Raw genomic sequence first — 21,738 nt, forward strand, 5'->3', positions numbered from 1 at the left:
GTCTGTAACCTGAGGTACCACTGTAAAATAATTTCAACGGGACCCATTTCTTCCTTCCCATACCCACCACATTTGACATATCTGAGCCCTTCCCAATGGTGATTTAATTTGGGTCAAATGTGAGATCGGACAATAGATGGAAGTTATTAGAGGCCTCTGGGCCAATCTTGGCCCCTGAGTTCTTTACCCAAGGTAACAAGAGGAGAGAAGGTGGACTAAGGTCTGTGTCAACTGGTCTTTCCAGTAGGCCACTTGGAGATGTAATCCTTGCCAGGTGTGGCACAAGAGGAGGACAGAGTGGCAGTGGCACTTCAGTGGTGGTGGGGTGAAGCTGGGGGAGCCCTGGGTTGGTGGCTGCAGCCCCTCAGGATGCCACTGCCAACCTGTTCCTCCTCCAATCTCATCCTAGCAAACATGGTACTGCCAGGAGGGTGCTGTTGCCATTCTACTTCTCCCCTGCTTCTGCTTCTCCTTGCCTTGCTTTCTTAAAATGTATTCTAAGTTGTTGGTTTTTTGGGGGGGGGGATTCTTTTAAGTAATTTGACAATTCTGTTTCAGATTCATCCAGTATGAATCAATGAGCACCTATTTTACTACTGCAATTTCTTGTTTACATATGTATTATTTGTATATTTATAGTAAACACCCCCCCCCCCCAGAAGGATTGTTCTTAAATGTGTCAGGCCTGAAATAAATCTTTGTACAAGCACTGGGAGTTTCCTTCTCTTTTTTCCCTCCTACCTGCTTTCCTAGCTTTGTGGTAAAAAAAAATATTTATTGACCACTGCATCCTGCCAGTGCCTTTTATTAAAATTATATGCTGACGTGTGATCATACAATGTTTTCTATAAATAGGGAAGTAGCCTACACTGACTAGAATTTGTTTGCTGAATCACTATTTCCTTGGGCACAGCCAGGTGGTACAAGTTGTGTGCTTTGTTTTGTTTGTTTGTTTTGGCTTTCAGAGGGAGAGAAGTAACTCTGTTTTCTAGGTAAAATCTCTTGATCTTTGTTATAACAAATGAGTATTCGCTCCCACCTCTTCCCTGTATGGTAAACAAGCTGAAAGGCATGTTCTTCTTAAATTCATTAACTGCCTACCAACTCTTCCCATGTCACTCCCTTCTGCAGCTTAAGAGGTGCAGAAATTACTCTGAGGATAAAGGTAAAGGGACCCCTGACCGTTAGGTCCAGTTGCGGACGACTCTGGGGTTGCGGAGCTCATCTTGCTTTACTGGCCGAGGGAGCCGGCGTACAGCTTCCTGGTCATGTGGCCAGTATGACATAAGTGGCTTCTGGCGAACCAGAACAGCGCACGGAAACGCCGCTTACCTTCCCGCCGGAGCGGTACCTATTTATCTACTTGCACTTTGACGTGCTTTTGAACTGCTAGGTTAGCAGGAGCAGGGACCGAGCAACAGGAGCTCACCCTGTCGCGGGGATTCAAACCCCTAGGCTCTGTGGTTTAACCCCGTTGTAAGCACAACCCACAGCGCCACTCGCGTCCCTATACTCTGAGGATAGGGATGTATTATTAGAAAGCCTTCTAGTTTGGCCAGAAACAGACCCAATTTGAACCATAATTTTGTGTACAGGAGGGAAATTCCTCGGACTTGCCTTGTTCTCTTTTTGGTGATGGAGTAGGTAGTATCACAGTTGAGACAGAGTGACTTAAAAGGGGGAGGGGAATGAAGATTTTGCTTTCACTACAGGAACATTTTGTATAAAAGGGAAGACCACATGATGCACAGACTACCATTTTCACTTTGTTTTTGTTTACAAGAATTATGTTTAAGATCTCCAAAGCGAGTCTTCACTTTTGTTGAATGGCTCTGTCACTGGATGCTGAGAAGCTTTTGCTTAGCTCCACAACGGATTCTAGCTACTTAAACATACAATTTGAATGCATAGAAAAAGTGAATGGTAGTTTGAAAAGCCACCTTTTTATTTATTCCAGCTTGAAGAGCCTCTTTCCGCTTGGATGTCAAGAAAGTAACTGGGTGTTGTCAGTGGAGATTCTACTTAGTCCCCATTCATGAGTCAACCTAAAAGCAGAAGGACAAGTGTTTGGGTCACCTGGAGAAATTTCTAAGATGGTGACAGGGAGGGGCATTATGTTTAGCAAAGGTGCTAGTGCATTATGAATGCTGGCTAAGCCAGGGTCATGCCCCAGTGTCTCATAACAAGAACCCAGCTGCTTTCATATCTGATTTGGTAGTTGACGCTAAGCTAGCAAGTCTTTCCCTGAAGCCAAGGAAAGCAGTCTGTTCTGGATTATATTTCCTTCTGTTGAACATTGCCCTTCTCACCTGGATGCTAAACTTGCTGGCTGTTGCATCCTGTACACACCAGGCTGGCTGTAAAAAACATTTGGGCTGGCTCTGAAAAGTTCTAGCTATACTTCTGTGTAGTGACTGAAATGCGCAGACGCGGATAATATGTTATCCATGTCTATACATTTCAGGCACTAGGTGGAAGTTCATTGAAAGCTGACTAGGGAAAGGACAGGTTAAATACTACTGCCATATAAGTGTTTCCTGATGCCCAGAATTTCTCACAAATCGAGCAAGCGTTGACGATTTTCATCCAGGGCGAAGGAATCTTGATCTGTTCATCATGTTTATTTTGAAACTGCTTGACAAAGTGGCCAGTCATTTTAGTGATTGTTTCGTATTGCTTTTAAATGTTTTTTGTTGGTGTGCATTCCCCTGATGTTTTGCGAGAGGGTGGTATATACTTTTATAAACAAAATAAGGTGGCTGAACCACTACAAGTCTGCTAAAGATGGTTTGTACAAAATGCTCATTTACACAACCAGTAATTTTTATAATAACACCCTCACATCAGTCTCTGACTTGTTTACACACTTAAGAGGTGGTGAATCCCGAGGCTGAAGTGAAATGAAAGTCAGCAAATCTCCCCCTATGTAATTAAGCGGCTATGGATCATTTCTCTATCATTTCAGAATAAATGGCCATTTAAACAATAGCACAATCATCATCTTCTGGATATGCAGAGGTGGGCACAAGCAAAGAACTAGCTGGGACTATGCGCAAGAGAGCTTAAAAATAATGAGATTTCCTGTCTGTGTTTACAAGGATTGTTGGCTCAGAGAACAACCCTGACTAAATAGCCTCAGGTCCCTAGTTTATATAAACAAACCAAGGGTTAAGAGGCTTATTCACCTACAGTTAGGTGTTACAGGAAAGGAGAAGAAAACCTTTTGCAGAGAATTACAAAGCTGCAGAATTTAGACGTAAAGAGCAACCTATTTATTCAGGGTTCTAAACTGAAGAACATATTGCAAAACTTACCTTGGAAGTAACTAAATATTCCGTAAAGAGTGGTGATCCCTCTCCGCCTGCCGGCTCCTCAAGTGTGCATTTATGGTGTACATTATTTCATTGTTTTAGTTTTCCAAACCAGTCTTGCTGTATGATAAATAAATCTCCCATCAGTTGTAACTTCTGCCTGTGACTAGCTGACCTGCCCCACAGGTGAGAGACAGTCTTATGGTTTTCTGGCTGCTATTGAGATGCTACAGAAGAGAGGAGCCTATGAGACGAGAAATTAAAGAGCAGGGGCCTAGAAAAGAAATAGGCTGGGGCCTCAGGAAGCAGCAGGTAAGGCAGTGGCTTTCCACCAGTGTGCTATGGCACCCTGGGGCACCTTGAATGATGGCCAGATGTGTGCAACACTGGCCTCTGTCCCTCTTTCCTTCCCTCCCTCCTCTGATGCCCTCTTGCGTCTCTGCTTCCCGAAGGCTTGCATAGCTGTTCGTTGCAGCAGCCCTGGCTATAAGCTCCGCAGGCCAATGGTGCCTCTGGGAAGCACCTATCTTTGGGGTGAGGGTGGTGTGCAGCTCAGAGACCAGGGGCGGAAGCAGCAGCTGCCCGGAGGACCCGCATTGGGAGTGGAAAGAAGAGGAGAGGAGGCGGAGGGAACACTCCACAAGGGAGGGTGTTCGAAAAAGGGTGAGAGGCCATGACTGCATATTGAATTTGTGGGGCGGGAACCCAAGATGCGTGTAACTCAGCAATATTACTGCTACTGGTAGCGCGATACTATAGTACATATATACTAAGGAGTAAGTCCAGTTGATTTCACTGAGGCGTACTATCAGAAGAGTACAGTGGTACCTCGGGTTGCATACGCTTCAGGTTACAGACTCCGCTAACCCAGAAATAGTACCTCGGGTTAAGAACTTTGCTTCAGGAGGAGAACAGAAATCGTGCTACGGCAGCACGGCAGCAGTGGGAGGCCCCATTAGCTAAAGTGGTGCTTCAGGTTAAGAACAGTTTCAGGTTAAGAACGGACCTCCGGAATGAATTAAGTACTTAACCCGAGGTACCACTGTATAGGATTGCAGCCTAAGTCTCTCTCTCTCTCTCTCTCTCTCTCTCTTTCTCTCTCTCTGTGTGTGTGTGTGTGTGTGTGTGAGAGAGAGAGAGAGACAGACAGACAGACAGACAGACAGACAGACAGACAGACATAGAATAGGAATCCCCCCCCCCCCCCCCGGCAAGAAAAGCTACTAGCATTTCACTTATCTCTGATTGGGAAATCCTTTCCCAGTTCCATTTAAGACTTTGTAAATTTAGTTGTTAAAATAAAAAATGGGTGGAATGGCTTTAGGAACCATACAAAATGTGTGGTGTTGTGGCAAAATGAGATTGTGCCATGTTGATTGTCATCCGGAGATTAGGCTTCAAAGAAGTTCATGCCTGGATCTGTTTGTGAATTCTTCTACAAGTGCATTGCAACCAGGATTTTGACCTTGGAAGAAGCCATGCTAGATTGGGGCAGATATGGCTACACAAACATCTGCTGACCTCCCTTTGGCAGCCATTCATGCAAACAAGCTGTAGGTTCACATCATGTACTTTGGAGCTAGCAAAATACGCTCTCATTTGCAGCAGAAAGGGTGTGTGGTAGCATTTCTCTTGTTTGGATTTTGCCTTATTAGTTTTAAATAGCAAACATGAATCACAAACGACTCTTATTTGAGCAAAACCTCTCTATTTCTCCCGTTACACCCACAACTTTCAAATGTTGCCCTAGTTTTCTCTTTAATAGATATCTCCTGTGCGTTCATTTTCTTCCTATGACAGAAATGGCAATGCTGGCACGTGTACCAATTATGTTCTTGTACGAGTTACTCCTGCTGATTTCTTTAAGAACAAAACAAAACCCAACAGCCCTGCCACATGAATTGTTAACTGCGAGAGAGTACTAATTGCCTCTTAAAGACCACTAATGAAAGATTTTAGGAAGCTGTTGCTTCCTTATTTTTCACCTGCTGCATGTTGAGAGAGTTAGCTGAAGCTCTCCCACTTGAAAAATGGAATGTTGCATGTTTAGGCAAATATCAGGATCTTCCTCTCGCCCCCCCCACCCCACCCCAAATTTCTTACTCTCCAGATGTGCATTCTAAATGAGGGCTGATTTGGAATTTGTCTCTGCTTCTTAAAGTGGGTGTGAACATAATCCTGCCCCTTCCAAGCAGGTGTGCAAGGACACACTGTGTAGAAAATTGGTTCCTCAAGCACAGTGGGAGCCATGCTTGGGCAATACGTGGGTTTGTCAGCACACAGCAATTGGACACAGGACAAGCACCTCTCCGCATGTTCAGTGAATCAGCCCCACCACATGCAATGTTCTTAGCAAAAGCGGATTCTTCATGGCTGGGTCCAAGAAGACATAACCTACTTACTGGAAGCTGAGAAAAGGGAAGGGTTGGGTGGTTTGAAGAGGCCCTTGCAATGAATAGTGTCTTGGTTGCTGGTTATAGTGAAGGCTGCTATGTTCCACCTTTGGGTGAGCATACAAGGCCTCCTGTTTAACAAAGACAGTAGAGACCAGCAATGATGCACTACCAGTAGCTGTGAACCTGACCTCCATAATGAAAGGATCCAACAAAAGGATCGTGCCTCATCTCTTTGCAAATTGTATAAAATATAATTCTTAAACGCATGTTTATATAATGGGGTTGCATTAAGTCTTCCACGAGCTTCCCATCATGCAAGCATTTACCAAGAATAAGGCTGCAATCATAGCCCCACTTACCTGGGATTTAGGGAAAGGTAAAGGGACCCCTGACCATTAGGTCCAGTCGTGGCCGACTCTGGGGTTGCGGCGCTCATCTCACTTTATTGGCTGAGGGAGCCGGCGTACATGTGGCCAGCATGACTAAGCCACTTCTGGCGGACCAGAGCAGTGTTCATGTGAAAAAGTGGAGGGGGCAGTTGCTGTTGTGCCTTGTCCGTGGGCTTCCTAGAAACAGCTAGCTGGCCACTGGAAGGAAACCTGATCCCGAATTAGACAGAACTTTGCTTTGATTCCACAGGACTACTGTTCTGTTCTTAATGCTATTCTTAATGGGATGTTCTTCACAAAGCATATGAGCATTACGGATACAGTTGTCATTTAGTACAATTAAAGTGGTACCTCTAGTTAAGAACTTAATTCGTTCCGGAGGTCCGTTCTTAACCTGAAACTGTTCTTAACCTGAAGCACCACTTTAGCTAATGGGGCCTGCTGCGCCACCGGAGCACGATTTCTGTTCTCATCCTGAAGCAAAGTTCTTAACCCGAGGTAATATTTCTGGGTTAGCGGAGTCTGTAACCTGAAGCGTCTGTAACCCGAGGTACCACTGGAGCTCAAGGTGGTTACCACAGTTTTATCTTCACAACAACCTGTGAGGTCGGTTAGGTGGAGAAAGAGAGAAAGCTACTGGCCCAAGATCACCCAGTTGAGCTTCATAGTGAGTGGGGTCTTGAACTCTGGTCTCCCAAGTGCTAGTGCAACAGCCTTCCCACTACATCACACCGGCTCTCAACTAAGATGCTTTTAAACAAAAACCTCCAGTCAACATAAATGTAAAAGATCAACCATCACAGATACATTTCTTTGTGTTATATATGTGTTCATTTTGTTTCTTCTCCTCATTTTAATGCCTGTGGGTGGTATGATACGTGATCGTTTTTTCGGTTATAATGCGAATCATTTTATTATGCCTAATGCAAATCACACTAGGCTTTTATCACAAGGTTAAATGAGGCATGCATGACTTAGAAATCTCCGGTTTGCCAGCTTCCTCTTTTGCAGGAAAGCCTTTTATATACCCTCCTTGTTTCCCTAGTTTCCAGTGGACCTTGTCCCAAAGCACATTGGAAGGGCGATGAGTGATGAATGACGTAACCTTTGGTGCTTGCAACCTGGACAGAAAAATACTCACAATTTTGGACTTTTCTATTTTTGCTCGTGAACTTAAGTCCTCCTACAGCATTGTTTTTCAAAGTTAAGGAAAACTTTCGTGTATTTTTCCTGTCTTACTGTCTTTCACTACTTTTATTTTTTTAGATATATATATATATAACCACCTTAAACACCAAATTAATTCTCAGGTAGAAAGCCACAGGCCTTCCTTCCCTCATCAACGAAGTGCTGATAGGTTTTGCTTTTGTTAGACTTCATGGTGGTGTAACCGTTTAGTTGGTCCTTAGCTGAAAATTTTCAGCTTCTTGAAACTGGCAGGAAGAGGTTTCTTGTTGTTTGTGGCAGTTTTGTTGCACAGTGAGTGGTTCCATTTGCTTCTGGGTGCAGAAACAGCTGAAGCCCTGTCTTCTCACCGAAGCATCCCTTAGGTAGGAGGCTTAACTCGCTAAAGGAAACACAGTGCCGTCCGTTCTGGAGGGTGTGTACCTATCTGAAACAGGAAGCAGAGCAGCAAACTGCCTGTGAGGAGAGAGACTTGCAATTCTGATCAGCGCAGGTGTGCAGTCTCTGTGAGAGACGTCTTCCCTCCGAGCATCTTGGCAGTTGTGCTGTTCAACAGGAGCTCTTGTGTGCTCTGGGAGGGGAGCAACTGTTGTGGGTAGAGCAAAAATGACTGCGTTACAGCTGAAAGAATTATCGCACTCAGGTCTGTACAGGAGGCGACGGGACCGTCCAGATAGCCTGGGTCTTCAAGGGTTACCTGAGCAGAAGCTGAGGTGAGTGGTGGTGAGGAAATTAATGGTTAACTTGAGACAGCTCTGGGTGTCTTTTGAGTTTAACGCTGACGCCTGACAGAATCAGTTGCAGAAACAGAATGCAGGGTGGTGGAATTGTAATAACGCTAATTATAAAATGTGCCCAATTGGAAATAGTCCAGAGTTGCCAGGATAATCTAGGAGGAGTTGAGAGGAAGCAGCTGTTTTCCATTTACTTCATTTCTCAGTTTGACTTACTATCCTAAATGCTGTAGTAGCACAAAGAGTGACTGTAAGAAGTGTCAATAATTCCCCTTCCCCAATATTTTTGATCACTGCTTAATTTCCCCCAGAACTAATCAATCTCCAGATTACATACTAAAAATAAGTTTTCATTTCCAGCACCCTTGCATTCAGAGAGAACCCCATTGCCTTATAGGAGTCCTGGGCTGTTCTATTGGGTTTTTCTTTTCATTTTTTTTTAAGTTGTGATGTGAGACTTGTCAGATCTTGATTTACTCCCCACCCCCCATAGATTTCTACTTATTATTATTGAAATGCCTTGCAACAAAAGAATGCAGTAGAACCACTTTATATGACCTTACGAAGGGAAAGTAACCAAAGAAAAATCTTAAACATTAATGACACTGGTTAGTTTCCAAAAGTTGAGCTCCTTTTAAAATATTGATTTTATAAAAGTGCAGGTCAGTAGAAGATTTTGTGTTGCTTTTCAAAAAAAGGAAATCAGCTTTTTGAAACAGAATGGTAGAATGATAATAGTGATTAATGTAGATCTGGTAACGAATAACTTGCTGTGAAAAATTGCAGTTTTGTACGGAACTGTTAAAAAAAAAATCCCTGAGCAAATGTCAAAAGTGTTAGTGAAGGGGAAGAGTTTCCTGTCATGGTATGACTAGTGAATGACTAGCTGTTTTAACATAACAATGTAAACCTCCTGTGGAACTCTGGGCTGCTTGCTAGCTGGTGCTACTGGATAAGAATCTCAGAAATAAGAGAGCAGAAATAAGCATGAGCTTCTGCCTGCCCCTGGGCAACTGGATCTCTGGGCAGATCTTTGGATAATCTGTAGTAGATGGGCAAGGACTTCTCAATTGTTTAACAATAGCACCAGCAAAATGTCTCTTCTCCCTGAAAGTGGGGTAGTAGTAAATCAGGAGCATATTTTTGTTTGTAAGGACTGTGAGCTGTGTTCAGTTCTGATTTTCAGAAACTTGATTCCTGGCTCAGAATACTTAAAATTCATAAGTGTGTATCTTTTTGGCAGCAGAGTCTGGCTTTCAGTTAAAAAAGAAACCAAGGAGAAATCTTGCAAGCCTGCCCACCTCTGCTCTGGAACAGTCAACACCCTTTGAAAACAAAGCATACTCTCTATGAAAAAAGGGCCCCTGCCAATTCAGATAAAGGGTAGAAAAGAACAGTTTGCTACCAGTGAAGTCTTGCTCTGTATTCTTCATAATTCCTGGTTTTCTCAAGAAGTGGGCAATAGTCATTTCCTTTGTTAAAGCAGTGGACCTCACCTGTTAACTTAATGGTCCATTGGCCCAGTGTTGTTGCTCAAATTTTGGTAAACAGTGACCAAAATCCCTGATCCCTTCAAGCTTTTATAGCTAACCTCTAAAGAAATTACCATGAGACTGCTTTGCTTTCCCATTCCTGATAATGCCATCCTGATGTCATGCCGGAACGCGGGTGGCACTGTGGGTTAAACCACAGAGCCTAGGACTTGCTGATCAGAAGTCGGCGGTTCGAATTCCCGCAACAGGGTGAGCTCCTGTTGCTCGGTCCCTGCTCCTGCCAACCTAGCAGTTCCAAAGCATGTCAAAGTGCAAGTAGATAAATAGGTACCGCTCCGGCGGGAAGGTAAACAGTGTTTCCGTGCGCTGCTCTGGTTCGCCAGAAGCGGCTTAGTCATGCTGGCCACATGACCCGGAAGCTGTACGCCGGCTCCCTCGGCCAATAAAGCGAGATGAGCTAATGGTCAGGGGTCCCCTTTAATGTCATGCCATCCTATGGGGGGGGGGGGGAGAATGCAGCTCAGGACTTTTATATGTTTACAGCCAGCATAATGCAGTTGTCAAGAGTGCTGCACCAACCAGAATTCAAATTGCCACTCAGCTGTGAAGCTCACAAAGTGACTTTGAGGCTATCACTCCTTTTCAGCCTACCCAACCTACCCTTGCTTTAGGAGTATTAGGATAAAACTGTGTGGCCCCAAGTTCTTTAGTGGGACATGGGATAAAATAAAATACTAACTACTTAAATCTGGGGCCGCCAAGACATGGCACCCCCAAGGTATGGCTGCGCCCACAGAAGCTTTCCCCTGGTGTACGCAGGTTCCCGGACTGTCTGCGGGCCGGATTGAGAAGGCGATTGGGCCGCATCCGGCCCCCGGGCCTTAGGTTGCCTACCCCTGATTTAGAAGGAAGAGCTTCAAGGGATGGATTTGGGGCATCATTATAGGAATGCCACTTATTTAATTTAGGCTACTTTTTAAAAAAAAAAAAGCTGTTGGAGGTGGCATTGACATGAGGCAACTATCTCTCTTATGCTAAAAGATCTTCAAGATGATGCTTCATAGATGACAGCTGTCAAAATGCCCCCACCCATCTCCGGCCAACATACATTCTGCAGTCATTCTGGCTTTGTCCAGAAACTTTTTGAGCAGCTGTGCATTGCAGTGAGTCTATGTAGCTCAGTAGTGCCAACAGGGACAGCTGCTTTGGTGCATCATCCCATGCCTTGTTTCTGCACTTCCAGGCAGCGCTTGGAAGTCACCATCTCTGCACCCTAGGCGCTTTGAAGTAACAGATCTAAAATGGATCTGTTGGTGCATCGTCCTCCAACGCTTCAGTTTCAAAGTAGTCTCACTAATGATTTTGGGCCTGGATTTCAGTAAATCGCTGGTTTTATTTTTTAAGAAAGCTTTAATAAGATCTTTAATATTACATATTTCCTCTTATCTCATAAGAAGAACTCCTGTACCTCCCCTTCTGACATACATTTATGGCACAACATGAAGGCATTAGATCTCATTTCCCGCCCCCCTCAATAATGTTGCTGCGCTGCAAATTGAATGATCCCTTTTTGAAGTTCCAATACGAGTTGCCACTAGCTCTGGAGTTCAAAGTTAAGACAGTTTTAATGTAGCTTCACCCTGTTATTATTCTTTGAATTATAGCAGTGCCTTCGGGGCCTCAGCCAAGGCGCCTCCATTTTAGATTGTATATGTTCGAAAAAGATTCTGCGTAGATAGTTACTACTGTTGTGGATTTTTCTTCCTCTCCATTGGGGGGGCGGCGAGAAATAATTGCCACCTCTTATTTTATTAGGAAACTATTACTCACATTTTGTCAAACTGTGATATTGCATAAGATGTGGGATATTTCCATTGCTCAAAGCTTTGAATATCTTCAGCACGACACACCCTGCTTCTCTATCCCATTGCCCTCGCCTTTACCCTTAACGCTTTTTTTTGGCGTGCGTGTTGCTTAATCATCCTTCAAGAAATGCCTTTTGATTTACTCACTAGCCCTAGAGTGCAGAATTACTGGATGGGAATGTGCAACAGGCATTGCAAACTCTGGCTACTGGCGCTGCTGTGTACCGGCAACAGATTCTCTGGCTTGTGTTTTGTTTGGCCACGCTTAATGGGGGAAAGTAAGCAGGCAATAACTCACTTTTTTTTATTGCAGATGTGAGAGCATATAAGTAAATGTGTGGCAATAACCATTTGATTGGAACCTGCTTATCTCTTCTGTTACATCTGGGTAGTACATTCCATGCGGAGAGCAAAGAGTGACAGGTAGATCTAGCCAAAGACAACTTTTCAGTACAGGGTAGGAATAAGTACATACATACCTGCCTGGCAACTACTTACATAATTGTTCGAGTATTGCCCCCCATAGAAGCAACTCTGTGCCAGATTCTGGTTTTGAGTTCTATATATCACAGACAACATCTCACTGGCAGGAGCTCAACATATTTAGACCAGCACTGCTATTTTTTTTAAGAAAGGAAATAAGGGCTTGCCTATTAACATCTCTCTGCATCTTTATCTTGTCCCCATCCCTCCCAGAGAACAAGTCTCTTGCTGTTCCCACTGTCCTTGAAAGAGTTTAACCTGTTATCTGTCATCTGTATCTGATAAGAATAGTTCTCAACAGGCCTTTTTACATCTTGTTCCTGTAAACAGTTGAGTTTCCCCATTTATTTCAGCCTGATCAATGGGGCATCTCCGCTCTCATTTCAACAGTTGACATGATGTTAAAAGTACAATGCAAATTCTTTAGTCATTTTTTCAAGTGCAGAGGCTGATCTTTTAGGTTACAATCCTAATCCCATTTACCTGCGAGTAAGCTACATTGTGTTCTGCGGAATTTACCTCTGGCTTGACATGGTTCGGATTGCAGCCTTAGTCTGTCATGATGAAGAATACATGGTGCATTGAAATAACAACTACTACTAAATTCTGTTATTGGGTGAATGTATTTCAATGTCTTCATTTTGAAATTTTGTTCTAGCAGTACAAGGATAGACCTGCAGCTGGTGATCATGGTTCAGCAGATTTCCAGTATTGTGTGTGAGTGGGGCTGACATTTTAAAAATGCTTACATTTTTTAAAAAAATATATATCTGCAAACAGTAATTTAGCACATCAAGAGTAAGATGAAGCCTTTGATCTGATTGTTTTCTACATAGGGGATGTTTTTACATACTGAACATTTATACATTCATAAATGGAATGCAACCCGTAAACTGAAATCTGGTGATTTTGTAAATTAGCTGTAGATTTGACTGGAGTTGATAAATGAACCTCCTCAGGGTTTATCTTTCTACTAGGGGCAATGGCTAAAGGGACTGTCCCATCCATACTGAATGCAGAAAGAAGCTGCATCACATGGCACCTCTGAAACGGAAAAGGTGCATACATAGCATTCAGGTACAGGGACCAAGCACTTGTGCACAGTCACCCTTGCTACTCATATATATAAAGTGTTTTTCATCTTGAATTTTGGTGCAGAGATTAAAAATCCAGTGATGTGCTGCCCAATCCCAGATATTCCAGTTGGATTCAAGTTCCTTAGACTTCAGTAAGGTTTGCTCTCTTGTAAGAACATAAAGAATGGCAGCTGTGCAGTGCACTCCTATGCATGTCTACTCGGAAGTAAGCTCTGCTGCGTTCAGTGGGGGCTTATGCCCTAGTGAATATTTAGGATTGCACACTTAGTGTATCTTTGAACACACTAAAATAGGTGACAGTTGGCCCTAACTTCCAGAGTGTTTCTCAACAAAATAACAAAAGTCTTGCAGTGCAATACATGCTAACTGGTTTGTTTTGGCACAAATTCCTGCATTTATCTGATGCAGTGGATTAGTTGTCAGGAGTTTATGCTATAATGCATTTGTTGGACTTTATAAAATGCTACAAAACTCTTAACGTGGGCACTGTGTCTCAGAAAAGAGTCTTCAACTGTCCATTCTCCTAAGACTACTATTTAATGATGAAGCCTTTCAAATCTAATTTTACCAGCAAGGTTGTGCAATTTTTATTTTTTGAAGAAGGGAAAAGTCTAAAATTGCAGTAAGATGGAAGTGGTGCTCTGCTCCCTGTCTCCGTGTCATTAAAAATGTGCTAAATTCAGATAAATCACAGTCTTTAATCCTGTTAATATAAATGTGAACCTCTTTGTTTACAGAGAGTGGAACTCTGACATGCTGCCTAGCACAGAAATCCACACCAGTTCCGCCACCTTAGCTGAAGGTCAGTCTTCAGCGTGGTATCTATGATGGAGTCGTTACTATAATAAGAATGTAGTTTCGAGCCAGAAAGTCTGCTGTTGACAGTTACCCTAACCGTATAAGGAACTTCATGAACATACGAGAAGTCTTTCGTGGCAGTCTGGATGTTTGGTTTGGTCTGGTCAGGGTATTAATTATAGCTACTGCTCGGCTCATTGTCTTAACGTAATAATGAAAAGTTAATATAGTCAGCTGAAGCAGAGTCACTTCTACAGTTTCTTCATGTTTATGAACAAACCGTTATTACAGCAAGCGTGGGAAGTATATTTAGATGTGAGGAACGTTCGGCCCTCTAGTTATGGCTGAACTACAACTCCCATGTTCCCTGGCCATTGGCCATACTGGCTGGGGCTGATGGGATTTATAGTTCAGCAACATCTGGATGGCCATCTGATTTAGTGTGAGGGTCCCAGTAATCTCTCTTTGAGACTTCTTCTACCTTATAAAGCTTCAGCAGTGCTGCAATATTGAACCTCCCAAGACCTTTCAGTGGACTCACAAAGTTCATGACTGAACTGCATATTATGTTAGCTACTTAACAATATGATTAGGGCCTGCTACTTACCTTAAGAAGTGAGAGCTGGACCATAAAGAAGGCTGATCGCCGAAGTATTGATGCTTTTGAATTATGGTGTTGGAGGAGACTCTTGAGAGTCCCAAGAAGATCAAACCTATCCATTCTGAAGGAAATCAGCCCTGAGTGCTCACTGGAAGGACAGATTGTGAAGCTGAGGCTCCAATACTTTGGCCACCTCATGAGAAGAGAAGACTCCCTGGAAAAGACCCTGATGTTGGGAAAGATGGAGGGCACAAGGAGAAGGGGACGACAGAGGACGAGATGACTGGACAGTGTTCTCGAAGCTACCAGCATGAGTTTGACCAAACTGCGGCAGGCAGTGGAAGACAGGAGTGCCTGGTGTGCTCTGGTCCATGGGGTCATTAAGAGTCGGACACGACTAAAGGACTAAACAACAACAACAACTTACCTTAACAAAAGCAAAAGAGGGGAAGAGCCTGATTGGGATAGAAGGAAGCGAATTAACCCTCTCCACGCCCCTAATGTCTTTTTTCCTGCTGACAATTACCTTGAAAATGCAGTTTCCCCCTGTCAATAGTGTTATTGTATACAGTATTTGCCCCATCGCTTTCTACAGAACGTCTCAAAGCAACTTACAGAATATTTTAAAATATGATACAACATACCAGATATTTATAATCCAAAATGCCATGGAATACACACGCCATGTAAACACGTTAAAAGTGTTCACCTACCAACAAGAATGAAAAGGGTGAACTCTGCCCCCAAGTCCACTAAAAAATGAACACTGAAACAAACTATAACTCATACCACACTGTAATCTACACTAAGATGAAAAGCTTGAGTAAACAGAAATGTGTTCGCTTGGCACCTGAAAGTTGATCGTGTTGGCACCAGGCAAGTTTCCCTCAGCAGGGAGTTCCACAATTAGGAAGTCACCACTGAAAAGTATGTGTTTCTCTGCCTTTCTCCCCAGGGAGAAAGGGCTTTTGATGATAATTGTAGGGTGTGGGTAGGTTCATAGAGGTAGAGGCAGTCCCTGATATAATTGAGTCCCAAGCCGTGTAAAGCTTTCTAGATCAAAACGAACACTTTGAATTGAGCCTGGAACACTTTGAATTGAGTCTGTGGCCAACGTGGTTGGGGATTTTCAGGGAATGGGGAAAAGGTTCCAGGGAATGGGTTTAATTGACTCACTCTTGCACCACAATCCTAATTCAGATTCCTCCCACAGTGTGGCTGCTTTTGCTTAAACGTGGAGAACCCAGATCATGTTTTCAACTAGCGTGCTTATTAACATCATGTGCTGCTTGGCCCACAGTGTAGCAGATGTAAAAATAAATGCATAAACCCCTGTTTGGGCTTTCAGCCAAATGTGTGAGTGCAAAAATTGTGTTTGGGAACATGCTGGCTCATGCCACCCCCTCCACTGTGCCAACTTTCATGCATTTAGAGTGAAGGTCTAGCAGCGGTTCTCAACCTGTGGGTCCCCAGATGTTGTTGGACTACAACTCCCATCATCCCTGAGCTCTGGCCTTGCTAGCTAGGGGTGATGGGAGTTTTAGTTCAACAACATCTGGGGACCCACAGGTTGAGAAAGGCTGGTCTAAGGGATCATCTAAGCAATCTCTGCACATGCTCCCCTTGGGCGTTCACACTGAAGTTCAGGAGTGGAGAAGCAAAGTGCCATGGTGTGGTGGTGGTGGTGACGACACCCAGTGCCCCGTCCACAATTTGTGCCATTAGGCATTCGTCTGAATAAATAACTATTGCAAGCAGGGCCGTCTTAAGCATATCCGGCGCCATGGTGCAAAGCTTTCCGCCGGCGGCGTGCCCCCCCCATTTGCCAGAGTTTTTTAGGGAGGCCGGAGGGTCTGGAGGAGGCGGGCAGCGGCTGGAGGGCGGTTCCTCCAGCGGGGAAGAGGTGGAGGCTGGAGGAGGCGCCTCCCAGCTCAGCTGGCCACTTCGTGCCACAGTAGCCACGGCAGACAGAGGCTCTGGGCACAGCGCAGCGCTGCTTCGGCGCAGCATGGTGGAGGTGGGCGAGAGCGGCGAGCTGATGCCGAGAGGCCTCCAGCCTCCGACTCTTCCCTGGTGCCCTCCACAACTTGGCGCCTTACGCCACTAGCCTCTATGAGTAAGACACCCCTGATTGCAAGCAAAGTTTAAATATGGGACGTGGATCAAGGCAGTGGAGTACATCTTGTGCTTGCCGATGAAAAGAAACATCTGTCAACATCATCTAGTCACATCTCTCTTTTCAAGTCTTGGAATATCCCTGGCACAAACAACCATGCCAGCTTTGCTTTATCTGTGGAAAGATAACTTTGTGCTAGGAACAGTGTGTTGAGAAGGCACTTCCTATGCGGACATATGCATGAGAAGGGGCTCAGATTCCCATTCTTTGGACAACAGCAAATAGATTTTTTTAAATAAAAACAAATCCAGGATTTTAACATGTTGTTTGCCTTTCATCTGGTTGATGTGATTTTCACCTCATATCTAAATGTATTGGCCTCAATCCATGTGAGTGTGCATCTAGTGTTCCCTATGGGAAGAAAACACTGTCAGAATTAAGGAATGCATTGTCCATATTGGTTTGCAGCCTAGTGCTGGGATTTGCTGTGAGTTTCCTTCCTCCTAGGACCTTTCACAAGCTGCCGGTAGATGTGGACGTGCCTTGAGAGCAAAGCAAGATGTTCCACTGAAAATGATTCACTTGAATACGTGTAATTGAATTCCATAGCATAGTTTCAAACAGCAGCTCCTTCTGTATAAGGAGATTTTAAGAAGCCTGCAGAGCTCCTTTGGGAGCAAGAGCCTTCTCTATTCCCCAGAGTCTGGGGGACGGTGTATAAGAAGCTATAGATTATGTGAAGTACCATGTAGACATTTGAATTTGGGTGGGGATTTGGATTGCTCTAGAGCCCTATTTGGGCACCCAATTACCAGGCACACAAAAGGGAGAGAGACCTTAATCCTGCTGGCCCTTTTATCCCAGCTGTGGTGCCCCTCTCCACTGTACAGAGGACATCTGTAGAGAGGGACCTGCTTTATGTACATATGCTCCCCGCCCCCATTGCACCAGTGTTCAATATTTGCCAGGCACATTTTGCCTCTGGTAGGGACGCGAGTGGCGCTGTGTTCTAAACCACAGAGCCTCAGACTTGCTGATCAGAAGGTCGGCGGTTCGAATCCCCGCGACGGGATGAGCTCCTGTTGTTTGGTCCCATCCCCTGCCAACCTAGCAGTTCGAAAGCACATCAAAGTGCAAGTAGATAAATAGGCACCACTCAGGCTGGAAGGTAAACGGCGTTTCCGTGCACTGCTCTGGTTCGCCAGAAGCGGCTTAGTCATGCTGGCCACATGACCCGGAAGCTGTACGCCGGCTCCCTCGGCCAGTAAAGCAAGAGGAGCACCGCAACCCCAGAGTCGGCCACGACTGGACCTAATGGTCAGGGGTCCCTTTACCTTTATAGGCCACTTGAGACCAAGTGAAGATGACGTGTCCACCATCTGGAGGTACATGCCTGAGGATTGGGACTGTTTTCACACATTTAGCAACACACCCTTTAGAATTCGATCCGTTATATTTTATCCGCACAATCAGAATGAATTCCAGGAACCAAAAAGTCACATCGGGAAAATACGACTTTTGAGCTGCCTGTCCCAAAAATGGCAACTTAAGGCATTCCGCTGTGCTGACTGGTTTTGCCAAGCAGAACAGCCTAGTCAGCTATGGAAGTGTCCATTCTTGAGTGTGTATGTGCGCACATCAGCCGCTCCAAATTCCATGACATAGGAAACAAATTGGGAGCATTATTTGTAAAAGGGCATTCTTACTATTTTTACAGTTTGGGTTTTTGTGTGAACAAGATGTTCCTAACAGGGTATTTCCTTGTTATCTTTGCAAAGGCGTTAACGTGTTGTTTTATACACACACACACACACACACACACACACATACACACACACACACACACACACGGCACAGTAAATTTTTCCATATTAAATCCCTTGTGACATCTAGCCTGCCCTAGCTTACATTTATCTAAGAGAACACGGCTTCAGTGGAACTCTTGCTAAGGACAGCAGATAGCAGAGATCGCATGTTCCACCCAAGTTGGCGTTACCACCTTGCTGTGGAATGTGTTGCTTTGCTTCCAGTGAATCTCTCCCAGCCTCGCTCTGACATTCAAGCTGCTCTGTGGCTGACGCTTTTAAACTTGGAAGCTCTTTGCCCAGCGCACAGCTGAAGTCCTGCGGATTGTTTTTTCTCTCCTTACTGCTACTCCCTGGAGCGTTCTGTTGCTGCTGCTGGGTTGTTGTGTTCATTCATATATATATATATATATATATATATATATATATATATAATGGAATTCCAAAGCAGGGGGCACTCCTATGCCATTCCAGAGAATGAAGAAATCTCGCACACCCATCAGAACGTGCACAACGACCACGAAAATGAAGGCGAGAGAGCCGTGTCAAAATTGCAACGCAGGCACAGTGACGTTAAAGTATACAAAGAAATATGTGACTTTTATGCAAGATTGTAAGTTCACTCCGCCGGAGTCGGTTTGTTACTTGGTCTGCTTACTCTAACACGATCTTGCCTGCTGTTCTCATGACTGGGGACCCCGCAATTTATTATGATCTGCACAATAACAGGATGCTTTGTAGTTAACTGCATTTTAATCATGGAATGTGTGCATGTGTTAGTTAATGTATGCATTAGCTTCTGGTTCTAGAGCACAATAAATGCTTTGCGGGATTTCTGACTGTGAATTCCACATTCTTCCAATACTTTGCGGTACCTAAGTATAAAAGGCAACACCTCCGTTTCACATATTGACATGAAATGCTTGTTTGCCATGCAGAAGACATTTAAAAATTACTTTTCTTAAGTTCCATCAATATAAGCTTTGAGACATTTTTCATTTTATTAGCTGATATCTCAGCTGGAATTCTGATGTAGGCAGCCACACATCCATATTTGCCCAGACATAAGTCCCAAAGATTTCAGTTGGGCTTACTTCCAAGTAATTGTACATAGGCTTGCATCCCAACAGCATTATCCTGTACATAGCTATTACAAAAAAAAAGTCATGTTTAATTCAGTAGGACTTCCAAGTGTGTGTATATATATATATATATATATATATATATACACCTATAGCTTTAAACTGCAATCTTGAACACATTTAACACAGTGGGACTTACTTGAGTAAAAATAGATAGGATTGCTCTTTTGAGTGCTGTCATTTGCAGATAATATAGTTGGGGACGTGCACACCAATAGAGCGTTCAGAGCTTGATTCTAAGACTTTTTTGTTGCAATAACAAGTGCCTTGGTTGCAGGGTGCATCTTGGTGGTTGTTGGCACATTTCTTTGGATTTGCAGTAGTGGCTGGTGAAAGAGACCTGGCTCCTTCCTGTGTAGTATCATGGCGGCAATCCCTTACTTCGCTTGTAAGATACCTTTCATGGGTTTGCAGCTGCTCAGAAGAGCGTAGCCTGAGGGGAGTGGATGTCCATGTCCCATTGCAGAATGTAGTCTGTGGCTGTGTTCGTCTTGCAAGCAGAACTGTTACTTTGGATTGAGGCCCATGTGAACAGAACAAGATTAAAAAGGAAGGTCACTTGAACTGTCCTGCCTTGTACGCTTTGTATGAGCGGGTGGAAACTGGTGAGGCAGAGGATTCTGCCTCTTCATTCTGAACTGCTAAGAGATACTCATGCAATTGTCTCCTGGAGGGACCGGAGTTATATTGGGAGCTATTTTGGGAGCTACTCACCACAATCCAAAGCAAATGAGGAGCTGCTTCATACGAGACACTGAAATTGAATCTGACAACACGTACTCTAACCCATGAAAGCTTATGCTCAAATAAATGTGTTAGGCTTCAAAGTGACATAGGATTGCTGTTGCAATGGACTGATGTGGCTTTCCCTCTCTAAAATGCCTAGAATTAAAGGAGACTTTGGGCTACTTCAAATTTGACACTCCTCTTACCGTTTTTTGGCTGATTCATATACAGTGGTACCTGGGGTTAAGTACTTAATTCGTTCTGGAGGTCCGTTCTTAACCTGAAACTGTTCTTAACCTGAAGCACCACTTTAGCTAATGGGGCCTCCTGCTGCCGCTGCGCCGCAGCCACGCGATTTCTGTTCTTATCCTGAAGTAAAGTTCTTAACCCGAGGTACTCTTTCTGGGTTAGCGGAGTCTGTAACCTGAAGCGTCTGTAACCCGACATACCACTGTACTCTGCGGAAGTCTGGGTCCTACATATAATGGAGTGTGAGAGTGTTTCAGGCTCGTGCGTGCACTTCTACACCCCCACCAAACGTACAAAAGTTGTAGGTGTCCGGGTCCTAAATGCAGCCCTGTTTTCACCCCAGAAGAGATCAGCTGCTCTCTTGCCAGGTATACTGTGATGTTCCATAAGAGGAAAAGGGGCATGTGATCACATGACCTCCCAGCATTCTGTTGCATCCTCCTGCCTGCAGAGTCTTAGGTGCTGTGGGATGATGTGAACCAGGCCAGCGTCTCACACGCCACATTGAAATAAATGCATCTGCAATGGGGAACCCATGGCCTTCCAAATGTTGTTGCTCCAGCTCCCATCAGCCTCAGCCACCATGACCCATGGAGTTGGAAGTCCAGCAATACCTGGAAGGCTCCACAAAGATGGAGGGTGCCCAATAGCAGAGTGGACAGAGGTGCTTTGGGTGGTCCCACCTGAGAGTGTGGGGGCAGAGACATTTGCCTGGACCCTGAGGCGAGAGCAGCATCCTCGCTGGCTTCCCCTCTGCCTCCCCCAAGCTAATCATAAAGAAAAACTAGGAAGTTGGGTCACCTGCAATAAACCACAAAGCCCCCAAGAGTCTCTTTAGAGAAGGGGAAGCTTCCCTTCAGCCAGAGTCCCTTACTGGAGGCAAAGTATCTCTTCACCTGCTTGGAAGATGGTTGTGGCAAATCTTGTCCACTGCTGCCACTGCTATTCCTTTCACTTTTCCTCTTCCACCTCATCCCAGAAACTTCCCACAATAGGAAACAGGCTTGATTGACAGGGGTGATATTTCCTGCCTCTCTTTCTCAATCTAACCCACCTCACAGGGTTGTTTTGAGGATAAAATGAAAGTGGGGGGGGGGGGCAAGCGTGTACACTGCTATGAGCTCCTTGGAAGAAAGATGTGATATAAATTAAATAAATAACAGCATTCCAGAAGTGGGAGCTGCATTTGCCACTGGTTCCTGAACAGGAGGGCCAGGAAGGCAGTAAAGTAAGTAGGAAAAAGTTGTATGTTTTCCTGCTGAATTGGAACAGCTGCCTATTGAAAAAGAAGCATGGTCAGCAAAGCTACCTTATTTGTGTGCTTAACCCCTTTGCTCTATGTTATCCT

The 21,738-nt window shown here is 44.4% G+C and overlaps 1 protein-coding gene and 1 long non-coding RNA gene across 8 annotated transcripts in view; one reads left to right on the plus strand and one right to left on the minus strand.

Annotated features, from left to right (window-relative positions):
* The window catches only part of LIMS1 (LIM zinc finger domain containing 1), a 79,176-nt gene that overhangs the window by 38,056 nt on the left and 19,382 nt on the right, over window positions 1-21,738 (plus strand). Inside the window, exon 1 of one of the 7 annotated variants that reach the window (XR_013985388.1) lies at window positions 7,773-7,994. The exons of 3 other annotated variants lie outside the window; for them this stretch is intronic. Coding sequence is in view for 2 of the 4 variants with exons in the window: in XM_081003203.1 (XP_080859329.1) it covers window positions 18,708-18,886 (179 nt within the window). In the remaining 2 variants the exon portion in view is untranslated. Of the gene's footprint in view, window positions 1-7,772; window positions 7,995-18,386; window positions 18,887-21,738 lie in introns of those variants that run through there. 3 more of the 7 variants (XM_081003204.1, XR_013985389.1, XM_081003203.1) reach the window with 3 other exon arrangements.
* Window positions 19,251-21,737, minus strand: LOC308475916. Its single transcript, XR_013985529.1, has 2 exons — window positions 19,555-21,737; window positions 19,251-19,420 (listed from the first exon to the last, which is right to left on the minus strand). It is a non-coding gene; the product is annotated as an uncharacterized lncRNA (long non-coding RNA).

The sequence above is a fragment of the Podarcis pityusensis genome (genome assembly GCF_964106645.2).
Source record: "Podarcis pityusensis genome assembly, chromosome: 4".
Lineage (NCBI taxonomy): Eukaryota > Metazoa > Chordata > Lepidosauria > Squamata > Lacertidae > Podarcis > Podarcis pityusensis.